Raw genomic sequence first — 25,481 nt, 5'->3', positions numbered from 1 at the left:
TAAAACACTATGAAAGGAACCCAAGCATTGTTCCTGTTGTAAACTGCAGGCAGTTTACTTCTCAGAGATTGCTTATCAGTTATTCTTTTTCTGCAAAGCAGATCATAGGCTCCTTGAGCATCTGCATATAGCTCAAAACCTTGGAGTATTTCTTGGTGAAAGCCCTGTCTCCTTTGAAAGCCCTGAAAGCGGTAATGAGGAAAGAGAAAACAGACATCCTTCTCCATTCAGTTTTCTTCTCATAGGGCTGAAATAGCTGATGGTGGTATTGGGTAGATGAACACACACACACACACCGCCCCACACACCCAGTCTGAACAGTCCCTCACCTTCCTGAGAAGTAATGTTCTTCATCTTATTACTGTAGCCAGCAGCCTTTGGAGTGCAATGGAATTAAGAAGCCAGAGAACTCCCATTTTTCTTCAAAGGAAGGGCAACTGAGGTGAATGAATGAGACCCTGTGACCTCCCGCCATCCAGTTTTTGCATTCAAGTAGTTCCATCAAATCTCGCAATCAATGGTTCTGGCACTGGATGTGTTGGAGCTGTTCACATTTAATACCCAACCAAGGTATTATAAAATCCTCCGTGCAAGCACAGCGCTGTTCCCTGTGATCAAAGGCCAGCCCTGAGATCAAAGGTGTGTGTTTGAGGATCTTTGACTCCTAGAGAAAAGCACCAGTGACATCCTTACTTGAGTGGTGAATGAATAGTCCACCTACTTTCACTTTGCCGCTAGTACCAACTATTTTCTTAACTGAAAGCTTTGAGTACTTTTTTGTAATTGTCTTTACGTTCTCTGAATTCTTCTGCTACCTCAGTTTTAAAGCACCTCAATTAGTGTCTCTCACCAGGTTTCTGGCTGGGATGGAGTGTCCCACCCCAGCTCCTTGCATACCCCCAGCTCACTTGCTGGTGGGGTGGGGTGAGAAGCAGACTTTTCTGCTGCCTTGACTCTGTGTAAGCCCTGCTCAGCGAAACGAAAACATCCCTTGGGTGGGACAGCTGGGACAACTGACCCCAACTGACCAAAAGGATATTCCATACCATGTAACATCATATTCAGCAACCAAAACTGGGGGAAGGGAAAGATTCCAAAGCTGCTGTTGCTCAGGGACGGGCTGAGCATCGGTCTGCTGGTGGGAGGTGGCGAGCGATTGCCCTTGCTCCACTTGTGAGTTTCCTTCTTTACTTACTGTATCTTTACCTACTGTGAGCTGTCGGAATCTCAGCTCGGCCTTCTCTCACACCCATGTATTGGACTATTCCTACCGTGCTCGGCACCTAAAACCGTCACCCAGCCCCAGCCCGCTTTATGCCCTGTGGAAGCAGAGCGCGCAGCGCGGCGTGCTGGCACCGGTAACCCTTCGGTGCCACCGAGCCGCAGCTGCACAGCGGGAGTAACAGGATTTTCAAGTCACTTCTTGGTACTGGCAGGGTGTACCTACACTCACTTGGGGGAGCCGCGCCGCGCCGAGCAGAGCCGAGCGGCGCCGAGCAGAGCCGAGCCGCGCCGCGCCGCGCCGAGCCGAGCCGAGCCGAGCCGAGCCGAGCAGAGCCGAGCCGAGCCGAGCCGAGCCGCGCCGCGGCGGGCGGGCGGAGGGGCGGGCGCCGGGTGCCCTCTGCCGGCCGCCGGGGCCCTGCGCCTCGCAAGGACTCGGTGCCTGTAGGGATACTCGGCGCAGGGCCGGGGGCGGTGGGGTCGCGGATCCGCGCTTAGAGCTGGCAGGAAAACATTTTCTTCCTGCACTGCAATGGGCTGTCTTGTGCACACCCCCAGTGGAGACCACTGCTCCAGAGGCTGGGTGGAAAAATCTGAGAGAGGACCCGAGTTCTTCAAGGGGTTGAGCGCCCCCTCCCCGACCTTCCGTACTTTGGTCAGAGCAGTGCAAACTCGCTGCTTCTGAAAATACCCTCGTTTCTCCTTCGTGTCTATTCTTTTCTATCCTCTTTGACCCACCGCCTGGTTTACGCTCAGTTCTCTCTCATTTCCTCTTGTAGCTGGTATCAGAACGTTCCATCACCTTTGCCCACCTTTCCCAGTAACACCAGACCCTCTCCCACCTTGTGCTGCCCCCCGCCCCTACTCCACACAGCCTTTCCTACCTCCTCCGTTCTATCTCTCGGTGCTGCGCGCCCCTATTTCCATATTTTAGCAGGCAGCATAAAGGGCAGGGAGTGGAGAGAATGAAATTGGGGCAAGTGACAGCTTGGGGGGATTGCACGGGTGGGGGGAAAGGATTCACGGCCGCTTTGCTTCTTCCCTGCCTGTGTTTTAACACCAGTGGGGCACAGACATGTGAAAGGTTAAAAGAAATGTGCTGGGAAAGAGGTGCTTATCACAAGGCTGAATGGTGAGCCATTACCACCAGTGTCTCTGGGCCTTGCCTCCATGCAAATACAGTCAGTTCTGGTATTATTTTAAAGCCTTAACCACCACCACCCCACCCACCCCCCAGCCTAATGGGATTGCTTTTCCTGTCACCCACCGCTACACACCCTTGCCTACCCCTCGGCCTTCACCCCTGCTAAGTTATGCACGCACATGCCAGCGTCAAAACAATATGGAGTGAAAATTAAGGAGGTGAGAGGAAAGGTGAGGAAATGGGATGGCGCAAGTCAAGGGTCATTAAAAAAGAGGAGGACGTATTCCGAGCCCAGGGATAAAGAGGGAGACATGGCTAGCAAAGGAGCAGTGATGCAGGAGAAAGCAGAGCTTTTAAGTCTTGGGGACTCCACATAATATTTTTAAGAACAGGGTAGACAAATAATCTGGCACATGTGGCATGTGGATGAAGTATGGTTGAACCTTCATCAATGTGTCCTGTGGTCTCCTTCCAGACCTGCCTTTATTATTCCTGTCCCTCCTATTCCATAAACTCCCGAGGCAGCCTGTTGCTGTCTGAAGGAGAGAAGCAGACTAAGGATATTTCTTCCACAACTAAACACCCCCAGTGAACCAAAGTGAGCTTTTCTTGAGCAGCCTAGCAGCACTGTGATGGGGCTGTGACCCAAACGCTGGTCTGTGGGGGGAACAATTCAGTAGCAGCATCGCTCCTTGTGTGTGCATGAATTCCTTTCTGGGGTTTTCAGACTGCAGGCTATCCCTGAGCGTCTGGAGGAGACAGGAATTTTTCTCTCAGGGTCCAGTCACTGTATTGTGACCTACAGTAAGTCCTTCTTTTTAACCAGCATTTTTTTTTTTCCACCGTGACATTACTAGAAGTTTTAATTTATTTTTTTATGAGCTTGGAAGAAAGAAAGGGGAATAAAGTGACTTTTTCATATTTAATGAGTCCACACACTAGAGGCGGTGTGCTGTCCAAGTATGAATGGGAAATTTTCCAGATGCCTCCTGGACTTGTGGCCTCCTGCACCCCAAAACCACATGTCTGGATGTGTCCAGAAAGGCCTGTGTACAAATGCAGCATCGAGTTTAGTGTACTTAAGCTACCCAGGGTGCCTTTTCACTGGACCTTGTTACAGGGTTAACACAGGGGTGACAAGTCCCCATGGGGATGGAGTGCTGTTCCCTGGCTCGTGCTAGGTCCCTGGGGCTGGTGCAGCGGTGGCAACGCTGCCTGGAGAAGCCTGCTCCTGGCCCAGCCAGCTGCCTTGACAAATGGGTTTTAGCGTGGCTCAGGATCTGCGCATTGAGCTCCTCCTGCGGCTGCTTCCCTTTGAGCAAAAGCCCCAAATAGCAGAGACTTTGATATACAGTGCAGTGCGGGGGCCTTTAAATAACAGCCTTTATTGCTCATTATTTGCACAGGCACCTCACAGGAGAAAACATAAAGGGAAAACGTGTTGCAGGAAATGCTGATGCAGGCATGTTTGCCCTGGCCTGAGCAGCATAGTAAGACACAAGAATTTACAAGATGCAGGTCCACAGCTCCAGCACGGGTTTGCTGTGGACATATGACACGTGCACAGGTGACTAAAGGGCAACAGTCTGCATTTCACAGAGCAGGACCATTCCCTTCCCTCTCCCAGTCTCCGCTTTCCAGTTTCATTGGAAGCAAATAGCAGCTAGGAGGGCAGAGCAGCATTACAAGTCAGACAAGCTCTCCTCGTACGTACAAATACAAATTTAGGTGCCAAACTTTGGATGCCAAAGAACTAAAACATAACTGCAGCACTGGAAAGTACAAGCAGCACATGCCAGGTACAGCAGCACCACTACGTGCATGCCATGTCCACATGTATCCCCACCCTCACAATTTTAATTAAGAGCCATACCCACCTTGAATAAACCTGTCTGGCCAAGGTGAACACTCTCAAAGCAGCAGCAGAGATTCCTTCTGGCCCAGAAAAAGTTGGACTGGCCCAAGTTAGGTGGTGATAATTTGCACCAGCTGCTCATGCTCTCCAGGTGCTGATTTTACTGCAGCTCCAGTGGGTTTGTGCTACGGGGAGAGGCACACCTGCCCCCAGCTCCGCAGCGGGCTGGGCTCTCCCAGCCCTGCCAGGCGGTTTAAGCCTTGCGCTTATTGCACTTTGATCTTTTGAGTGAGCTCAGAGCAACTGGGGATGAATTCCTTGTGACCAGCTGTGCCAGTGGAAGATGCATGGACAGTCCTGGCCTCCTACTAGTCAGTAAGAGCTCCCTTGAGTTTCAGTAAAATGCCTACCAAGTTAGATTTAACTGGATTCAGGTGTTATTACAAGTGGATATGCAGATAAATGACCAGTCTGAGGTGAAACCCAGAAAATGGCTGCACTTGCAGAGCATTCCTTGGTGTTGGGCGTTCCCGAGTCCGGGCTTGGGCCACTAACGTGTCAAATTCTCTAAGACCATTCTCATCCTTTTATATGGTGGCTGAAAACCCTCACTGTTCCCTCTCGCAAGGCATTGCAGGCTCCATTAGAAGCAGCCCTGCTTAAATTAAGAAACTATTTTCCCCTCCTGGGAAAAAATGGTCTGAAAAGAGAAGAAAAAAAAAAAAAAAGTACATTTTCCAACTGTAATGTATTTTTAATCTGTTTTGGTCTCGGACAACAGAATGACAGATATTTTTTACAGTTTTATAAATAAGTTTTACAAAACAAGGAAACAAATAAAGAAGACACCATAATGTGACACAAACATGGAGAAACTCTGCACTGGTTAAATCTAGCCCCTCTGGATTTACAGCTGTTTCTGAAATTAGATCACACACTAATGTCTCGTCCTTACACCACGACCCAGTAAACTCCCCATTTCCAGTAAAGCACCTAAGCATGCAATTACCTGTTAGCATATATTTAAAAAGCTTGAAGTTTAATAGGACACATGATTTTAAATCAAACACAGACTTAATGACTTGCTGAACAGGCACAGGCACTACAGCTTTAATTACTTTTGCTGATTTGGGGTCTCGGCCAGTTTAAGGCAGCTAGGAGAAAGGTCCCAATGACCTCTTGTTTCCAAAAATTTCCTATCTACCTAGAAATTCATAGCCACAGTCTCCACAATGCTTGCTGCCTGTTCCAGGGATTCCTGAGACAGAAGGCTGGAAAACGAAGTCCATGAAAATGGACCTTTGCTTCACTGCCAGACCTCACCAATGAGCTTTGGGCTCTACCCGAAGGTTTATATTCCGATGCGAGCCATGACCTGCGGTGCCGTGCAGTGCCATCAGGCAGTTACCACACATTTGCAGAAGCCATTGTCAGAGACGTAATGCAAAGTGTGGCCTTGTGCTGCAGGCAGCCCGGTACAACCCATTGAACATCCCTCTGACCACCCCCAGGAACGGAGAAGCTGAACTAACGAGATGAATCCTGCAGGCCCGGAGAGCCGGGGGCTTGCATGTGAGTCACTACGTTTGGAACGATGAGCAGCAAAACCAGGCAGGTCTCACTCTCTCTCCATAAAGAGGAGTCGCTGAGGAGCCATTTGCCTCCTCCAGGGTGACACCATGGTATCAGAGGAGACCCTTTGCAGACATGCCTTCAGCTTGCTCCTGAGCAAACCTCATGGTGAAAATCAGGCACAGCCCAAAGGGCAGGTACAGCTATTGGCAACAGGTGGTGAATTAAGCATCTTGATGTCTATATAAGCCTTTCAAAGGTCACCTGGGACTTGGCAAAGCAAGGAGAGGGAACAACTGAAATGAAGGCTCAGGCATAAAAAACCGAAAACCCAGACTGATATTTGCAGCCAATCCCCATACTTCAATTTGCACAGTGGGACGCAGCAGGGAGCTCTCGATGGAGCTGAACATAGCAGCTCGGAGCAGCTTTCTGTGCTTAAGTGAAGCCCAGATCTGAACGCAGATGCTCTTCTGCCCTGGGAAAAAAAATCCATCTCACAAATCTAAACATGTCACCTCAAAGGGGAAAGTATTTATTAATAATGATACTATTACTGCTGTTTTTCCAATAGACTGAGGAGATTAAATAATAGTAACTGAAAACTAACCACATGTTCAGACCAAACTTTAACTAGAGAGAAGACATATGGACACAAACTTTGCAGTGACTTAAAACAGTTTAATGTAATTCCAAGACAAAGTGTGATTACATTTCTACACATATACAATATGCATATGTGAGTTGACAAATTCTGATTAATAACTCGTTTCACCTCAGAGACCGAAAAAATGATCAAAAAGAAACCGTGAATAACAAGCTATAACATAGTTCACCACAACGGGACCTCCTTTCTCACCCTACAGTTAGTAATATTACAATTAAAATAACTATATTCTTCTATAATGTATTTTCTGTTAAAATCATCTCATAAATTTACAATGCTATTATTAGTTTCCAAGACTAATATAAATTCACTCCATTTTTCTACAACGAAAATGATTATTAATTAGAAGCACACAACGTCATGATGAAAAACACAAGCATTTTTTTTTAGTAGCAAGAACTTGATTGGTTAAGAATTAGTTTTCTTGTAAAACATTCTAAAGCCAAGTAAAATATCCATTCTTATAACATACCTATAATATGAGACTAAGGAATAGGTTACATATAGGTCTACAACACATCAGTTTGTTTTTGTTTTTTTTCTTTTGAAAGAAGAAAGACATATTACCAAAAGAAAAAAGAAAAAAAAAAAAAGGAAGGAAAAAACTGCAAAAAAGAAAACAGAAAGGGACAATTCACATAGGAAAAAAGCAGTACACAAGAAAATACTGTTGCACACAATAATTTTCACAAAGATTAACATGGATTAACACTCTTATTACAGAAACCGTACAGTGAAGGAACACAACGGCTCAGGGCTTTCGTGGGGTTACTGGGCTGAGATGATACTGTAGAGAAAGAACCACTCGAGATCCAGAGCTGGGGCACGGGAATCTTTTCCCTTGCGATTGTGACAGTGTTTCACAGCTTTTCTCCCCCACCTCTCTTCCTCTTAATAATTTTGGTGCAGTGTATATTAACTTCCACTTTCCATCCAGAGTACGCTGGGCCTGTGGGCAGTTGAAAGGCATAAAACATTCCCTCCATTTCCCCTCTTCTGTTAAAAGGATTTTACGGCTCATAAAAAAATGTTTCACCCGTTGGTTCGTTTTTAACTACCCGAAGTCTAGACTCTTCACCTTCTGAGATGCCCCTCTTTCTTCTTTCTCACTCCCTCCCTCTCTCCCTCTCTCTCTCTCACTCACTCCTTTAATAAAGCTATTAATGACACTTCCTCTCCTTTCAGAAATTTGATTTGGTATGAAAGATCCAGGCTACATTCTGGTTCTGCCCAAGTAGAATCTGGTACCCAAAATGCCTTGATTGCTCTGTTGGTGAAACATGGGATGAGGAGATCCTTTTTTACACCTGAAATGGTTGTGCCCTGGAATATCCGTGGAAGTTTTGTACAGAGAAGAATACAGAGCAAAACAATATAAAATAAAATTAAAAAAACACATACAGGATAAAAGGAGCGGGGGGTGGGGGCGGCGTAAGAAAAGCCAGAAGTGTTGTACATAACCACGTGGGGTGGAAGCATTGCAGAAACGCTTTATTTCCCTGCTGAGGGCAGAGGTGCTATATGTAACCACCCAGATCCTGCGGGATGTGCACTGCCAGTGTTGGAACCCCCTTCTTGCCTAACAAGCTGCAAGCCAAAGTATTCAACAAGACTCTGCGGCTCCTTCATTCCAGTGTGCTGGCATTTGTGGGGCTGGTGCCCCCCCGCCCCGAGAACAGAAGCCCAGGCAGGCGCCGGGGGCTGCCAAGCCCGTTGGTTGGGTGGTGGTGCACGGTGAGAAAGGGTGGACGTTTTCCAGCTGGCCTGAGTGCTGCTGACAGCTTTGGCTTGCCGTATGATATGTTATCACTTTGATAATGTGGGTGACAAGGTGGACACGGCAGCCCTGGAATGGTGCTGAGGGAGGAGGAGGAGGCGGGTTGCACTCCCTCGGCCTCAGCGCCGCTGATTGTACTGGGAGCAGCACATGCACCCGACTGCAAAGCATCGCCGATCGCTCCTTTGCGCTACCTCTGCTCTAAGCTGACTGATACAGCCCCGTCGGGTATGATGGAAACACGTAAGGAGCCCTCCCAAGAGTACCTGAGCTCCACGACTGAAGCTCCGTTCTTCAGACGTACAAATACATACTTTTAAATGCCAATTCCTGTACTAGACGTACACATACATATTTTTAAATGCCAATTCCTGTACTTTCATGACCTCCAAGTACCATTTTGCCCAGCAGACGTTTATACCATGTTCACTGGTTACCCAAGTGAAAGAACACAACAGATGAAACTAGACAGCTCCACGAGACCGGGGAGGGGGGAATGTGATATATCAAAATGCAAACTACAGGATAACAGCAGCAGGGAAACAGCATTGACGAGAACTGGCATGGGCTGAGAAAACAGAGTTGACAAGGAGATGGTCAGTGAACTTTGTATTTCCTTTACTGGTTCAGAACATTTCTGTGGTGGTAAGCATCATTTGTAAGAAAGGGGTGAACAGATGAAAGCCAAATTACAGCATTGCCTCTGAGTGGCTGTTACACACACATACACACGACACCCCACCCCATCCCCCCCAAATAAAAACAGGCATTCACTAACTCAGGAATTGATCGTTTGGCTAATGATTTATCAACAGTACAGTACAATCCTTCCTTTGAATATCCTTCATTCTCCTGATGCGGGTATCTTCATCCAGATGAGGATCCTACATAGAACAGTGAATTTAGTATCGCGCTCCCTGCTTCAACCCAAGGAGCCTGATAAAGCACGTTATTAAAACAAGCGAACAAACAAATAGCTTATCTGTTGGACTAAATCTTCAAAGTGGGTGGAGTGTTTTTTCGACCAGACTTTGGAATACAGTGGATTACTTGATCTCTGGACTGACTTTCCAACACTATGTTATATCTCAAAACAGAATATACATATTGAAGACACACTTGTACTTTTCAATTTTTAACGGGCAAAATTAAAAAGAGGCAGCTGTATTGAGTTTTTGAAGGTGTCACTTATAAACACAAAATTTCCCTTAAAAAGTACCAGTTTAAATGTAAACTATAAAACACTGTAATAACTATAAAATGTAGCCAGAAAACTGTTTAAGTAGCCACAGTCTATTATTCAGTTCATATTGGTTTAAAATGTGACTCATTAAATATCTTCTAGAAGGCCAAAGCATTTTACAGTAGCTATAAACATATATACTTACATGTGCATTTTAACATCACAATTGATTAAAATACATAAAAGAGTAATCTATTCCTTGGTTTAATTTTTTTTCCTTTTTAAAGATTCACTGTCTTCAGAATTCACTCAAGCAACAATGACCAGGGTGGGCATTTATCGCTATTCTGCCCCTACGGACTTCAGAGTCTTTGAATCAAAGTTCAAGCTGGCTACATGTTTTCAAAAAGGCTAAAACCAGGATGAATGCCCACATTTGAGGTAATTATTGCCATTAGGTCACAGTTTGCGTAATATAAGTGTATCTAAATCCTTCTTTTAAAAAAACGAAGGTATCCAGCAGTACTGGGGGATACCCTTTGAAGCAATCAGAATCCAGAATTCTGATCAGTGGGTTTGCTTCCAAAGGAGCTGGTGGTCCCGGAGCATCGGGCACCCATGGGACAGCAGCTGACCAGCCTAGAGCTCAGGCAAGCAAGCCTGCAAAAAACTTTTTTGTTGTTATTGTTTTGATTTTTTAAAGAAAAAGGAAACAAAAGAAAAATTGGAGGTGCCATAAAATAGATAGGTAACATTTCTGATCAGAATTCCAGACCGAAGCTTTTCTGTCTTATTCCTTTCCAAACAGTTTGCTGAAAAAGAAAAAAATAAAATCAAAACACATCAGCATTAAATATTAATTCTATGCCAGCACTGCAAAAACTCCTTGGCTACGTGAAAGTGGGATAAGCTTTGCTTTTGCTCTGAGCATTGTTGCCCCATTGCTTTCTGTTTCAAAGAGGAAACCTTGTTTGAAAGAAAGAAAAATGGGAAAGGAAAGGAAAGGAAGGGAAGGGAAGGGAAGGGAAGGGAAGGGAAGGGAAGGGAAGGGAAGGGAAGGGAAGGGAAGGGAAGGGAAGGGAAGGGAAGGGAAGGGAAGGGAAGGGAAGGGAAGGGAAGGGAAGGGAAGGGAAGGGAAGGGAAGGGAAGGGAAGGAGAAAAAGAGAAAAAGAGAAGAGAAAAAGAGAAGAGAAAAAGAGAAGAGAAAAAGAGGGGAAAAGGAGAAAAAGAAAAGAAAAAAGAAGAAAAAGAGAGAAAAAATAATCCCTGGCTGTCAGAAGTACACACAAGTATTTACAAGGTTTGTGTGAATCTGCACACAGTTCCCCTCACAGCAAAAGAGTTAAGAACAGAGATGTCACAATATTTATCAGTGCAGTAAAAAATATCATTTTTGGAAAAAAATATACCTTTAGTATTGCCTTTCTTAGATTAACTATGATAAGCAAAAAGATTAAACAAAAAATTATCTTCAAACACACATGAATAGTCTGTTATAGCAGCACTGCTAAAACTGGAAGGACAAAGCTAACCCGTAAATGAGAAACAGGAGTTTCAAACCATAAATGCCGAACACAACGCCTCCTAGTACGCTTCCTAAGACTTCTGAAGAACCAAGCCAATCTACCGTTCGAATTTCACGCTTGACACACACAAATGCTCTAAACCGTGTCCTCCCACTGAAAGCGCTTGACACGTGCAGAGCTCAGCCTGGCTTACCTCCGGTCCGGTTCCCACACCTCCACCTGCATCAGCAGCTCTTCACAGGTCACACTGCCTCTGGGCTCCCCGTTTGCCACGGGGGAAAGAAGACCCCTCCAGAGCAGAGCCCTCGGCTAGCAGTGCTCCTCCGCACGCTGCCCAAGCTCACTGGAAGGGGCTGCTCCTGCGGGGGGTCTCGCTGTGTGCCTGCGGTGGGCGGTGAGTGCAGGGGCATCCTGGCATCGCTCGCAGGTAGTGGCGTTCCCGGGTGGTGGGAAGGATGGGCCACAGGGATAGGGACCAGCCTGGAGAGCCCAGGACCTCCTGTCCGACACAGTACTCCAGCAAGCAGCCCGCACACGGCCATTTACAACGGGACCGCCACCACGGTTTCAAGCACCACTGTAAAATGGTGCACCTCGCTCAGCGTCTGCAGCCCAGGGTGAAATCCTCACCGTCCTCAGAGGCAGCCTGGTTGGAGTACGGCCGTGGGATAACCCCAGCAGCGCAGACCCATCTTCTCCTCTCCGAGCACGGAGGGAGCAAAATAACTGGTAGGCACGGAAGTGGGCCACAAGCAGTCAGCTAGGGACTCCGTGTACTTTGGACACAGGCCTCCTCACAGGAGCGCCAGCAGGACTTGGGACTGCCCAGGACTGCAGATCAACTGCTTTGAAGCTCCCACGGCAAATGGGACCACAGCAGGGGCAGCTCTGTCAGCAGGAAGGCAGAAATCTTTCCCGTCCCACCTTTTTACCTTCTGTGGTGCCTACCCTCAACAAGGATTACATCTGCAGACCTTGCACACAGGTATCCAGGATCTGGCCCACACGTAGCACTGAAGATCTCTGATGGGCTGACTGCCAAGCCATGGAAGAACACACACCTAAGTCCAACACCTGCCCAGCTGAGCCTGGCCTGACCATGGCAGCACGGTTTGGGGTCCGACTCACAGCACAAAACCAGCATCCTAATCCTAAATCCAGGAAAGGAGACGCTACAGAAACATGCAGAGCACCCAGAAGCTCATCCCCACCACGCAGCTCACCATTTCCACACTGCATTGTCGCCACTGAAACACTTTCATCAATGTGAACAATAATGAGAGAAGAAAAAAGTTTTCGACAACCCCTACGCTTTAGGATAGCAGCAATATTTAGTGTGAATTTCTCTGCTCGTCTAGCTACTCCAAATGCTGACAAAAACTTGAGAGAGAAAAAGAAAAAGAAGAGAAAGATGGAGTTCCACAGTGTATCCCCATTGCCTGGCGGTCATGACTTGTGGGTTCATTTCATTTCTGGAGTGGGTGGGGGTCTCTTTCTCTCTCTTAGAAAAAAATAAAAAGGATCTTTGGTTAAAGAAAAAAACCCAGGTTGATCGCTCTTCGAGTTTGCAAATGGAATTGCCTTCAAACCAAATTACAAGACATAATCCCTTGAAAGTATAAAAAAGTAAAAATGTCATAGACAGAAGGGTCCCTTTCTTGGAATGTTTAATGTATTATGAGAAAATGACGAGAAAGAGAAAAAGAGAGAGAGAGAGAGAGCTGCCAAGGCCCGATTTCTTGGGTGCAAATAAGTACAATTCAACTGAGGAAGATGCAATTGCATTTGCTCTCTCAAACAAATGGATCTGGTCCAGTCTGCAGTGAGAAGTGCTTCCATTCAGGTCTTCTGTTCTGCTCGTGTTAGTGGCCCTCTCCCCTCTCTCCTGCATCTTGGTTTCACGGAAGGAATCTGAGCATCCACCTCTGAGGGGAGGCAACGTCCGTGCTTCCTTCTGCTTCCCCCACGAGAAGAATGCAAGGCAAGGTGATGGGAAAAGAGACCGCTTTTTCACTGTGCCAGCCATAAGCCACCCACAAAACTTCCAGTATCTAAACATTTGACTCCCCTCTCAAGTTTCTGTGCCGTTTACCCCACGCACACAAAGAACACCAACCCAACCCAACCATGCCGATCCTATTTCCTCTCCAAAGGACTTTGCAAGCAAAACAAGCCGGCTGTTATGATGTATGCAGCACCGACAGCATGCAAAGATTTTGCTTCCTCTGCTGAAACGACCATGTTTCCCTGTGACTTAACAGTACCACACCTGTTTCCACACCCTGCCTTTATACAGGTACGAGGGAGCTGTTGCTCAGCTCCCTCAAATTCACCAGAAAACACAGCTCTCACACAGTGTTGCACCATCAAAGCAATTCGATGGCTGTGCCAAGCATCTCTTGCAATCGCAGCGTCCCATTGCCACCATCATCTGATCACCTATAGCTGGCACATCAGCAGCTGCAGGATGGACATGAAAGGTGGCTCCTCGGCCACGCACTGTGCCCCTTCTTGCTGCCAGCTTCACTGCCAAACGCCCCTCAAAATTAGATTCAAGCCCGTGTGGGAGAGCAGGTCAGATGGGTACACAGGGAAAATGCAATTAATACAAGTAAAACATTGCTGTGATTGAGATTCCAACCTTCCACGCTTCGCTGGTCCTAGGCCAGAGGAGCACATAAACAAGTAATTAAGCTGAAGGGTTTAAGTCTGTTCTTTAGGAAAGCAGTGAAGTGCATGATTAAGTCTCTGCTGAAGTCCTATCGGTTTTTTTATGGAGTTTAAATTCAGTCACTGCTTCCCCCCATTTTAACAGAGGAGGCGATGCAAATAAAAACATAAATATCTAATCTCTAGCAACCAGAATAGCTTAATAAAATTCCACAACAAATAATTATAAAGGAACGGAAAATCTACATTAGAGACAAAAAATAATAATAATAAAAAAAGGTGAACCAAGCATCCTGGTCCTGCGGACACCTGATTGAACTTCAGTGAGAGTGAAAGAGCAGGTTAGGAACCCTGCCCTGTCTGCGGCCGTGCTTTGCCCAGCTAACGCCATCTGTGCACGCCAGTGTCCTTTATCCAGTGATGGGACTGAGAGCCACGCTCAAGCCTCCGTCACGGCTCCTCCGATAGCTCTGTTTCTGGAGAGCCATCTATCTGCTTTCTCCTTTAGGAAATCCAAACCCTTAACATGTTGCATGGCCGTGGGTTCATCAAAGGGGCCCAACGACTGTGGCCTGGAGCACAAATAGGTCTTGGTCTCATATAAACGTCCAATCAAACAAAGTAATAATGAGCTGGATCCTAGGGCACCAAGGTCCTTACCTGCCTGTGATCCAGCTCTCCTGACAGATCATTACGGTAGCTGCTGTTTGGTTTTGGCCTCTAAATGAGTGTTTCTGGAATTATTCTGAAATGCAGACGTGACCTGGAGGATAACTGCTGTCCCTCAAGGCTGTAACTGCTCTCACAGAGCGGCCCCACTCCCCCTAAGTTAGTGGCAGAGTTTTCATCCTTGGGACACTCTTGTTTCCCCTTCCTGCTGTAGTTTTCACAATCACAGCAACCCTTCTGATGCCACTGATGAAAAGAAATAAAATTAACGACAACAACAACAATACTAAAAGAGAAAAAACAACCAACAAAGATTAAGGAATGCGTGTGCAATTAAAACCCAGAGTAAAATATTATAATAATAAAATAATAATCATAACCATAACAACCATACATTAAAATAACATTATCTTTCCTTTTCATGACACAAGCAGCATGACACTCTCGCTCCTGCACTGGTGGGAGAGGAGAGGAATGCAACAGCGAGCGCAGGGCTTCGTTTTCCTGCCTCAGAGGAAAGGGGACGTGTCGTCTTTCCGAAGGAAGCGGGGTGGGGGTAAGGTGCATGGGCTGCTGGAGATCGCATCCTCACCTACAGTATACTGAGCTGGAACCAAGGACGGGCAGGAGAAGAAAACTGTGCAAAGGTAGCCCAGGAACCAGAGCTGGCAACCAGGGAGGTTATTTGGTGCTCTGCCAGAAGACAACAGCCTTGTTGAACAGCCTATGCATATCGGGATCCCTTCTTCCAGGCCAGCCAAGCACTTACTGCAGGACCATATATTTGTGCTTGTCTTTCTGTCAGCTTTTCCCTCCCGAGAGAGCCTCCTTCCTCGCTGCCACCCAGGGAACCCATCCCTCGCCACCCTGCTGATGAACCTGCTATTTTCCAGCATCTTGTGAAATACCTGAATACTTCATGCTTTAGTTACAGGGAAATGTAGAGTGGAACTGAGCAGCCACGTAGACTTCAGTTTTCATGGAAACACGGAAATGTTCTATCAAACTCTCTTCTCTCCTTCCTCCCCAGGCCATCCACAGGCATGGGTACTCTAGAGACACTTCCAAATATTGATGCACCAGTGCAACTGCCAGTGCAACTCCCCTCTGAACCAAACCTAACTGTAGGAAAGGCTGTCTTTAGAATCTGTCAGAAAACAAGACGACCACGTAGTGTTCCTTGGTGCGGAGGACGCACAGGACCACCGCGCTCCCCGGTTCCAACCTTTCGTGGCATAGGTGAGAAGGGAGGCGGGGAAGCACACGCTGTCGCAGCTACATTACAGCGGGTAAGGCCTGATGTATTGCAATACTTTTTTTTCACATAAGAAACCCGAGTTTGATTCGGGAAACTGGATTTTCTCCTGCTTGCTTTGGGACTCCAGCCCTTTCCCGACCTCCTCCCATCGACAGACGTAGTGAGAGATGTTGGCAACAGCTAGTGTTTCCCCCTTTCACAGGCTAAAGTTTTGTTCCCATTTCACAGACACAACCGGGACAACCTGACAATGTGGGTGGATGCTGTCCTCCCACTCCACCGAGAACGTCGGCAAACAGCAGAACGAGGATGCGGTTTCCCGGGAGGAAACCTGTTATTTCAACAGGATAGAAACAGACCAGTCCACAAACGAATCCCCAGACCCTCTGGGAGTCACCTGGGTCTCCCAACCAACCTGATCACTTCCAGCCTATCCAGTGCTTGACAAAACACCCAGCTACATGCACTTCTAACCCCGACGAGCCTCCCCAACACCTCGCCAAGAGAGCGAAGATTGACGATGTGGGAAAAAAACCCCACCACTGCTAGCAGAAGAAAATCGGCAATAACAACTCAAAAAAAAAAAAAAAAAAAAAGAAAAGAAAGGAAAAAAAAAGAAAAAGAGCTGAGAGTAAATTCCGACTAGCCTCAGTCAGTTTCTAGGAGTACCAGTGGAAGTAAACCCTTAAACCGCATCTGTAGTTCGGTAAGGCACTACGAGGGAATGATGTAAAACTAAGACTGTGACAGTTGTAATGGCTGTGCCGAGGAACACACCACAGAGAGAAGGCAGCATCTGCACACGCACGCACGCACGCACACGCACACACACATACCTGCACAATCACATTTGTTACATGCCTATGTTATATCACTTTTCTTTGTGCAATCACATTGAGGAATAGTCTATTGGTATCGTTGAAGTTCAACACAAAAGAGTAAAAAGGGCATATGACCTGTATAGTGCTACATTCTACCTGGGGGTGGGGGTGGGGGCAGCTAAAATGTCTCCTCCTATACTAAAACGGCTAGGGATTGAAAAGGAAAATTTCCAAACAAACCAAAATGAAACGCAACTGAAATCCAACATACATTATTAGAGATCTCGTTTAGGAACAGCATTTCTCAGGGATTTATCCAGTGTGTTCAAGGAAAGGGAGAAACATCTCCATTGCTTCTGCTCTCAGCCAGTGCCGCAAAGCCTGTGTTGCCCAGGTGTGTTTAAGTGTCATGGTGCTAGGTCTCAATTTAAAGCACTGGGACATTTTCTCTGCCCTCAGCCTCCCTTACCCACTTCCCATTTCCAGACACAACCCACCCCCCCACCCACCCCCCAACCTTATGGATGCTTTGGGATACAAAGACCACTGCAAAGACGGGGTACAGACCCTTTGAAATGCTGGATAAATCCCTAATCCATATACCTATTGGATTAAAAACCTAATGGATTTCATTTTAGGTGTTCTGGACAACAAATTTCTAAATGTAGCTCACTATTGGATGAAAATAACCTTTAAAAGTCTGTTGGTGAAGTTCTTCACAAGACAGGACCCACTGGAGGGCCCTTCTGCTTCTCTCTCTCTCTAGTTTGGTGCAGAATGGTTGGTTTTTGTGGTTTATTTTTTTCTGTTCTTTTTTTTCCATTTTCTTTTTTTTTTTTAAATAAAAAGTGTAGAATTGGTTCTCCCCCTTCTTTCCTCTTTTTCGTTTCTTCCTTAAAGTCTCCTTCGTTCAAGTTTCACACGAGCCTCCCATTGCATTGTTAGTTTGTCATGTTCTTCAGTACAAAAGCAGCCACCTCACTCCCCCGGCACGGGTGCGTCTCTCACTCCTTATTCCAGTGTTTAGATGTAAGGGTACTGGTTGACCTTGGTGGGGCTCAGTGGGTATCCAGTGTAGACTGTGGAGGCTGGAGAAGCACTGATATAGGTCTGATGGGCAAACTGAGCCTGGTACTGACTCGGGTGGATGGTGGGTGAGGGCAGAACCCGTGGGCCCATGCTGACAGGGACCTGGTGGACGATGCTGGCGGGGTAGGTGGTGTGCTGCACGGCATGCCGTGCAGACCCTTGGGAGGCCACCAGGTGCGCGACGGTGCCCGTGGAGCCCAGGGCGGCGGGGGCGGTGTATGTGTAGAGGTGGGGTTGGGTGGGCAGGTGAGCAGCGGCAGCCGCGGCCAAGTGAGGATGAACTGTACCATGGCTGGGACTATTGTGCGGGAAAGAGTACGGGGCCTGAGCTATTGTTGGAGTGATGTAGGCTTGCTGTCTCCGGTGACTCCCTGTGCGATCAGTCGTGATGTGCTGCTGGGCCTGGATAAAGACAGCAACAGTGATAAGTGGTTACAAGACAAGAGACGGCTCTTTACCTCCTCAGTGGTTTCTGGGAGCATTCCTACGACACCAGGATGGCCTCAGGAAAGTCCCTTGTGCTCCTCCTGACACCCTCAGCACCACCAAAGTCTTCCCTTGGAAACCAGTGACAGCAAAGGGTCCCTCCCAAGCCTAGGAAGACCCTGTGGTTTCATACACACACCAAAATGGCCCCCAAAAGGACAACGGATCCCCCAGTTTGAGCCACAATCTGCTAGCACACCACAAAGACCCAACCTTGGATGCCCGGCTCCTAAGAACATCTTCCCCAAGTCCAGTTGCTCACGCAACACGCAGCTTTTGTTAGTGAATTCTCTGCTGATAGGTGGCACGCCGATTGCTCAGGGGGATGAAGTTGCCTAACTACGCCTGAAACAGGCAATTTATTTTCGCTCAGTTTGGGTCTTTGCAGTTATAATTTTCTCGGTTAGTAAAAATAGCTACTTTAAAGACAACCCCCTTGGCTCAATCAGATCCTGCAGGTGCCTGGTACCCTCATGTAATCAGCTATAATTACTTGAGCATAGGCAACTTCTTGTGGTGGGACAGGAGCAACATCTTTTTCAGAGATTTTCTAAGTTGTTTTTTTTTGAATTGCAAGGACTTTTCCCAGTCGTTTGTAGTCAAGAGTATTAAATAACCAATAAAGTTGGAATTAGAAGGCAAGAACGGCAATGCTCCATGTTATTTCCTTCTGTTCTTCCAAGCCCTCTCACCCTCTTTGTAAGCACTCCCTGTGCTGTCACTGTGGTCTGAAGTGCGGCAGCCACGCTCCTCCCCCACTTTTGGAAACAGCATCTCGCCCACTTCCTCCATTTACACTCACTTTTATTTCAAGTTTGTTTAAATTTTAAAATTTCAACTACATTTTGAGGGGGAGGGGACATTCTTCTCCCCTAAATTATTTTTTTTTAAAAAAAAAACAGTCCTGCTTATATCCAGCTCTGGATGTAAACCAGCACGGTCCTCTGAGGTCTCCAACTTTCTCCTCTTGAAAGGCTGGTGACTGTGCTGTAACCTCCCTCACCTCTCACCACCGGGGAAGGGAGGCCCCAGGTGCAGTGCGTGAAAAGGGCGTTATTTACTGAAACTCCTGGGGAGCTCCCTGGGTGTTCTGATCTCAGACTATGAAGCATCTTGAGAGCTGCATGCTGCCAAGTAATGGGATTTGCCCAGATCTCAGCCCAGGTTTATCACAGGATGGATCAAACTCATTACATGAAGTCATGTATATGCATCAGGGCTCTGCTTTGCCTTGTCACACCTGATGGGGACTTCTCTCCCAGTCCTGCAGCCAGGCTGATGCACTCCCTTCACCTGGAAGATACTCTCCCTCCGTCACCTATAGCTAAGGAGGATTCAGTCCTTCCTACACAGTCCTGCTCCACTCCTTTGTGTCTGAGCCACTGCACCTTCTCTCTCACATTATTCCCACTCACACTGTTAAATCCTCTAACTTCAAAACACACGGTAAGAGTACCACTTAGGTACCCAGGGGTGGGATTTGCGCTACCTCTGCTGCCTGAGCTGGAAGATCAAGGTCTGAAGTGAAGTTGAAACAAGTCGATCAAACCCGACATGAGGCCCAGCTAGCATTAGACTGGCACAGGACAGCCCATGCTGGAGGAGCAGTAGGTAACAGCTGGATGATGCACCACTAAAATCTGTCTCGGTTGACTTACCTGACTTAGATTAAGAGGCTGCTGCTGCTGGAAATGTGCTCCTGGTCGCTGCTGCCTATAGGCAACGGCTCCAGACGAGCTCCCTGAAGAGTGACCGCTGGTGGAGGTCACGGTGCTGGAGGACTTGGACTTGTAGGAGGATGAGTGGTGACTGGTGGTGACTGTGCCAGGAAAGGAAACACATTTGTAGCTTACATCACATTCTTTTAATTGCTCACCCTACCTTTTCCTCACTGAACTTCCTCCAGAGTGGCTTTTGGGAGGAGACATACAACAGAAGCAGGATAAGAAAACGGTTTCTCTTAATTAACAGAATACGTCAGCAGTGTTTCGCATACATGGCCAGCCTATTATCCTAGAGGCAGACAAGTAGGCCCGATATCTGGACCCAAACTGGGCCCGGAGAAGGCTTTATAGATCCTTCAGATGTGCGAGAAACTGTTCTGCCAGCAGAACTGTACAATGCAGGTACAAATCCCGAGGAGAGGAAGGAAAGTATAGTGTGCACAGCACAGAAAAGCTCTGGCTTGGCTGACCTCACAGTGAGTGGGAAGGGAGGGAGAAGGAGCTAGTGGGGAGCTCACCCTCTGAGCCTTTGTGTTCACCAGCAGTGCGTCAAAAGAAAGGACTGCCAAGTAGCTCAAAGCCAATTGCTTTGGGCCAGACTTCCACCATGAGCCCCTTTTCAATACATTATACTATCTAGCATTGCAGGGGCTCTGGATGAGCAAACCTCATCAGTCCATAATGAAGATCCTGGGGAAATGCTCTTCCCAGAAACGTCAACAAGTTTGGATGAAAATGCACATGTGTTTTCAATCTCTTACCCGTTTTAAAGTAAACCTACGGAAAGGCAAGGCAGCAAAGATTCACACTTGCATTTGGGAGCTTTTCATGTCAAATGTTGAGCTAAAGGCTGCATTCTGTTCCTGGGTTTGTACAGAAGTAACTGGGACCGACACTTGCCCCCGTGACTCCTGAGTGTACCAGGGCACATAAATAATGCAATATGGCTCCCAAGAACAGATGTGTCACTTGAGAGAAGGGCAGGAGCAAAGTTTCTTTGGAAAACAAAACAAACAAACAAACAAAATGAAACCGAACAATGAGATTCTTCCAAGATAAATCATTTATTTCTTACTAATTTTCTTGACGGAAGAGGTGCAATTTACCTGGTGCCAGGCTATCGCACTCTACCAACACCTCACTGGCCTGGGTTTTCAGTGGTGGCACGATGATCGTTCGGGGGTTCCCACTGCAGTGAGTCTCTGGAACCCCTTTGGTGTCGTAGGTGTTCCCGTTATTCTGCCCTGCGCGATGCTGTACAGCGTAAGGACTGTTGTTGCTGGAGGAATCAGAGTAGGGGGAGTCATGCACGGTGACACAGCTGATGACGTTCTTCCTTTGCTTGGACAAGGTGCTGAAACACAAGCACACAAGTGGAAAGAGTGAATGGGCAACAATCAACTCGGAAGCCACCAGAAGACTCTGCCTGTGGCAGACTAGGTCTGTGAAGGCAAAGCACACCCTTCAGTCCTCTGCCAGAGAGAGGCTGCTTAAGCCAAATCCCAGGTTTCAAAACTCACTCGTTGCTATTCCAGGAAAGCCTTCATGGAGGTCAAGGAGTGAGTAAGACATTGTGGATAGATCTTATATTCACACTGCTTAGAATAGCACTGAACCAGACTGCCAGATTTATTTTCAGACTGCTTTTTATATATGTGTGCAGTAGAAGCCCAGCAGTTATACTATGCTTTGCTGCAAGTCTCACCACCCACACAAAAACGTGGCGGTCTCTCCCAGCCTTCCAGCAATGATTTAATAATAGATGCCATGACTTTTCATGCTTAAATCCCATGAATCTACAAAATACACACCGTTTTATTTACTAATATGGTACAATGGGCATATATTCTCAAAAAGCATCTGAAACTGGGGAACGAATTACGAAAAAAAGAGCGAAGTCTGTAACGCTTTTGGTTTTCTTTTCTTTCTCTGAATAGGCACTGGGTCTCCTGGCTCTAGCATGGATTATCAAGGTCCTGCTGCAGCTAATCTATCTATGACATCAAAAAAGTGATTAAAAAAAATACATCAACTCTTCCAAGATTAGCGCTAGAAGTTCATTAGACTAGACTGTGTGAGTACGATTGGGATTTGCTCTGCTATTGTGTCTAATTATTCCTGATGGTTTCTCCTTCCTGTTATGAGCTTGTTTGGGGAGAAAAAGAGAGAGCGAAAAGGAGGAGGGAGGAAGGGGGATGGTGAAGATTTGCTTAAATGGCTCACATCCTTGACAGTGCACAGACCTTGACTACAGAAAATAGCTGCTATGTTTCACTGATTGCATTATGTTGTTATGGCAACTGAAGTTTTTAAAATGATGAAAAGAAATGGATAGCACATAAAAAGCCAAGTAATTAGGCTTAATGGTGGAAACAGCCCCAACAGGAACAGAAATGCCATGGAGAAAAAGGAATCCACCTCTTAACTTCTTGAGTGTGCACTTTAAAAAGAGATAGATCCCTTTTCCACAGAGTGTCCTCTCCATTCTCTCTCTCTGGCCTATCCAGTCTGGGAATCAGCTGATTAATCCCAACTCAGCCTGTGACGGAGCTGTTTGCTCCTGTGTCAGCATCGCTTCTTACCCAGGGAAAGGTGGAGCAGATACTAAGAACAGTTTCTTTCCAAGGACATTGTTTGCCTTATTTATTTTTCACAGTGCTAAAGCAGCACTGGTGGGTTTCCTTCAACTCATCCACTCCAAAGTCTTTTTACCACTTTGCCTCTGAGACCTGTAACTGAAAAGCTATCATCTTCTACATTAAGGAATGCCTTGGGGTGCTGCATTCACAAACAACTCACCGTCACACAGACTTCCCCTGGGCTATCATGACAGGATCCTGGTGTGCCCCAAAGAGGACACACCACCATGTTGTTCTATGCGCAATGAAAAAACATGTCTTGAGAGGCCCCTGTTCTCCTAAAGTATTGACACTTGAAACAGGGCATATGATAGAGAAGGAAGAGAAACTATTGCACAGTAATCTGGAAGCTGAAAGCAATCTTTGCGGGATCAGGGATCTTTTCTATAGGGAAGGTATACAACAGCAAACCCTCATGTTCTGACTTGCCACAAGGAGCTGGAGAGTGCTGGATTAACAATGGAAAGAGCAACAGCATATCTTAGATGGACACGTGCTATAAGTGAAGAAAGATGTAACTGTTTGGATATGATGCTACAAAAGAAGAATATTAAACCAATAAAAATGACGAATATTGCATCAATATTCCTCTCTCCTTCAGTAGAAATGCCTGTAATCACACATTTATGAGTATCCACACTGCTTGCCCTTTGCAGCTGCCCTTGGCTGCCAGTTGGGAAGAGATATATATTCTCTACCTCTGACAGTTATTACATTTTATAAAGAAAAATCAAGTCACTAAAGAGTTTTCTGACAACTGATAAGGTCTAGCTATTCTTTTACAGTCCCTTCCTTACATAAGTGGCTGAGCTGCTGAACTGGAAATACTTGCTGTCAGCTGACACTTGACATGGGAAGGCTGAGCTGTAGAACTGGAAGGGTATTTTCCTGTGTAATCCATGCTATTTATTGTTTTAGAATGAGCATATTTTTCACCAATTTGATTGAAGGCTTGTCAAAGCAGAGACCATGAGAAGCCGCCTCCTTCAGAGTGTTATAACTCCTTGGTTACAATGAGAAAACCAAATAGATCTCTTTGGTTAAACAAGCAAGTGACCCCAACCCCAAACCTTTCCAGAGAAAGGGACCATAGAGGGATATGAAACTCATTTCATGGATGGGAAACTGAAAAGAACCAGAGTTATGGTCCTGCCAGGCCTTACACAAGTGCTCAGCACTACTAATCTGTGCTATCCACCAAAGTCAGCTGGACTATTCGAGTAACACAGCTAAAGCACATGGGTAAATATTTGCAGGATTAGGGTGCAAGTCATTAGGCTCTTGATTCAGCAGACTGCATCATTTCAAGTGCATGAGCCATCCCATTGAAAGCAGTTGGATTTTTGTTGTTAGGGAAGGTAACGCCTGTGGTTAATGTTAGAGCAGGCAGAAGTCAGCCAGGACTATTCACACATGCTCCAAGCTCGGCACCTGCTGTACCATAGCCTGCCCCAGAGATTAAGGGTGGGAATTTCAAAAGCACCAAAGGCCCAACTCATGCTGAAAACCAGCTGATTCACAGCCTTAAAGATACACATTAAGCCAAAATGGGGCGTCTGAAAATTCAACCCAGGAAAGCCAGTGCTCCCCCTCCCCTTCTCAAAGCCTTCTCGCTAGCCAGCAACTGCCCTCCTCCCAGCTCCCTCTGAGGACTCAGCTGCCCTCCCCACCTCGCAGTAACGCAGGAGTTATCTGTGTGAGGTCCAGGCTGATGTATCACCTTCCCTGCTCACAGACTATCAGGACTGAGAGCTTTTACCTGTTGACACAGCACTTGCCTACTCAGCAAGCTTACTGCATTCCTGTAACTCAGCCACAGCTTTTGGGGATGTTTGTGCTTACACAGAAAAATACTATTAAAAGTCTTGCCCCCTTCCTATTAAGCTCACTCCAAGCCTGGTAATTGCTTTCCCTCCTGCAAGCACAGTAGCAGCAGCATACGTGATTTAGTAGTGTTGAGTGTCGGCATGTGTTCCTGGTCAGCTTGTGTGCCTGCCTGCATTATGTGGGTAGGTGTATTTTAATTCTTCAGAGGAGGGAGGGGGAAGATTACCAAAGTGGCATCAAATCCATCTACACAGACTGAAAAGCAATAAGCCAGGAAGGCTTTTTAACCCTTACTGGCTGGAGCTGCATCCTGCCTTTCAGAACAGCAGCTAGAAAAATATACATTGCTTTATAAGCTTATTATTAGTTTGTGAGTAGCAACCAATTCTCACCTGGTCCCAAAGAGGTTGTTCTTAAACTTGGACACAAAACAATTCATGTCTGCCCAATGTGCAGACACAGAGCACAACCATGCCTTCGAACATGCAGAAGCAGGTCTTGGAGACAGCTCTCTAACATACACCATATCCTTGTGACCGCACAGCAGAGAGAGGAATGTGGGTCCCTATTCCCCACAACAAGGAAAGATCTCAAGGAAAAGTCTGACAGAGGAAAGAGAAGACAGTTTGTGCACAGGCACTAGGCAAGAAACTAAGGTGGGCATCTGAGATAATGTTAATGGAAAGCTGCTAAAGGCAGATGTTGAGAACAAAAAGTGAGAGGAAAGGAAGGAAAAGATGATGCTGAATTAGTGTTAAAATGACGTTTAAACCACCTCAATAGCCAAGGACAAGGACAGGGACAACAGTTCCTGTAACAATGCAACTTGAAATAATTTGTACTTGCCGAAGGCCCAGCTCAAGAGCTTGGCACGTGATACCATTGCATGAACAGCAGCTTTACCCCCCCCCCCCCCCCCCCCCCCCCCCCCGAGTGCCTCAATTTACACCAGAATCCCAGAAAAAGCAAATGGTCTCTAGTGAGGGCAATCCTTCAGCAGGCGGTTCACCCAGAGATACAAACCTTTCAGTGTGGCTGACGCTGTAGCAACAGAGGTGATCTTGAGAGCTGAAAGCCAACATGGCCTTCTAGTTTGGGGGAAGAAGGCAGCCATCGCACAACTGTGCCTTTGACCCATGGCACATTAGCTTTTCATCACATCACCAAAATTCTGTTCCAGGTCTCTGTAAACTTAGTAACATGCAACCTTTTCAGGTTGCTGCTTCAGAATAATCCACCTATTCTAGGATAGTATTGAGTCAGCCAACAAAAACTCACCCTACAACTGCAATCGCTCTCTTCATGTTGAAATCTTATGCCATGCATAGCTCAGCGTTGAGAACATGCCCCTCT

The 25,481-nt window shown here is 46.7% G+C and overlaps 1 protein-coding gene across 4 annotated transcripts in view; it reads right to left on the bottom strand.

Moving 5' to 3' along the window:
• Positions 1-6,452: 6,452 nt before the first annotated feature.
• HIPK2 (homeodomain interacting protein kinase 2) overlaps positions 6,453-25,481 on the bottom strand; it is a 145,044-nt gene continuing 126,015 nt past the window's right edge. For all 4 annotated transcript variants that reach the window (XM_056338886.1, XM_056338884.1, XM_056338885.1 and 1 more), the window contains 3 exons: positions 20,769-21,016; positions 19,597-19,757; positions 6,453-17,854 (listed from right to left, as the gene is read on the bottom strand). In XM_056338886.1, coding sequence (XP_056194861.1) covers positions 17,387-17,854; positions 19,597-19,757; positions 20,769-21,016 — 877 coding nt within the window. In that variant the 3' untranslated portion in view covers positions 6,453-17,386. The remainder of the gene's footprint in view (positions 17,855-19,596; positions 19,758-20,768; positions 21,017-25,481) is intronic.

This window comes from Falco biarmicus, chromosome 5 (assembly GCF_023638135.1).
Source record: "Falco biarmicus isolate bFalBia1 chromosome 5, bFalBia1.pri, whole genome shotgun sequence".
In the NCBI taxonomy this organism is placed as follows: Eukaryota; Metazoa; Chordata; class Aves; order Falconiformes; family Falconidae; genus Falco; species Falco biarmicus.
Note: the sequence above shows the minus strand (reverse complement) of the source record. Positions and strands in the feature narration are given on the sequence as shown.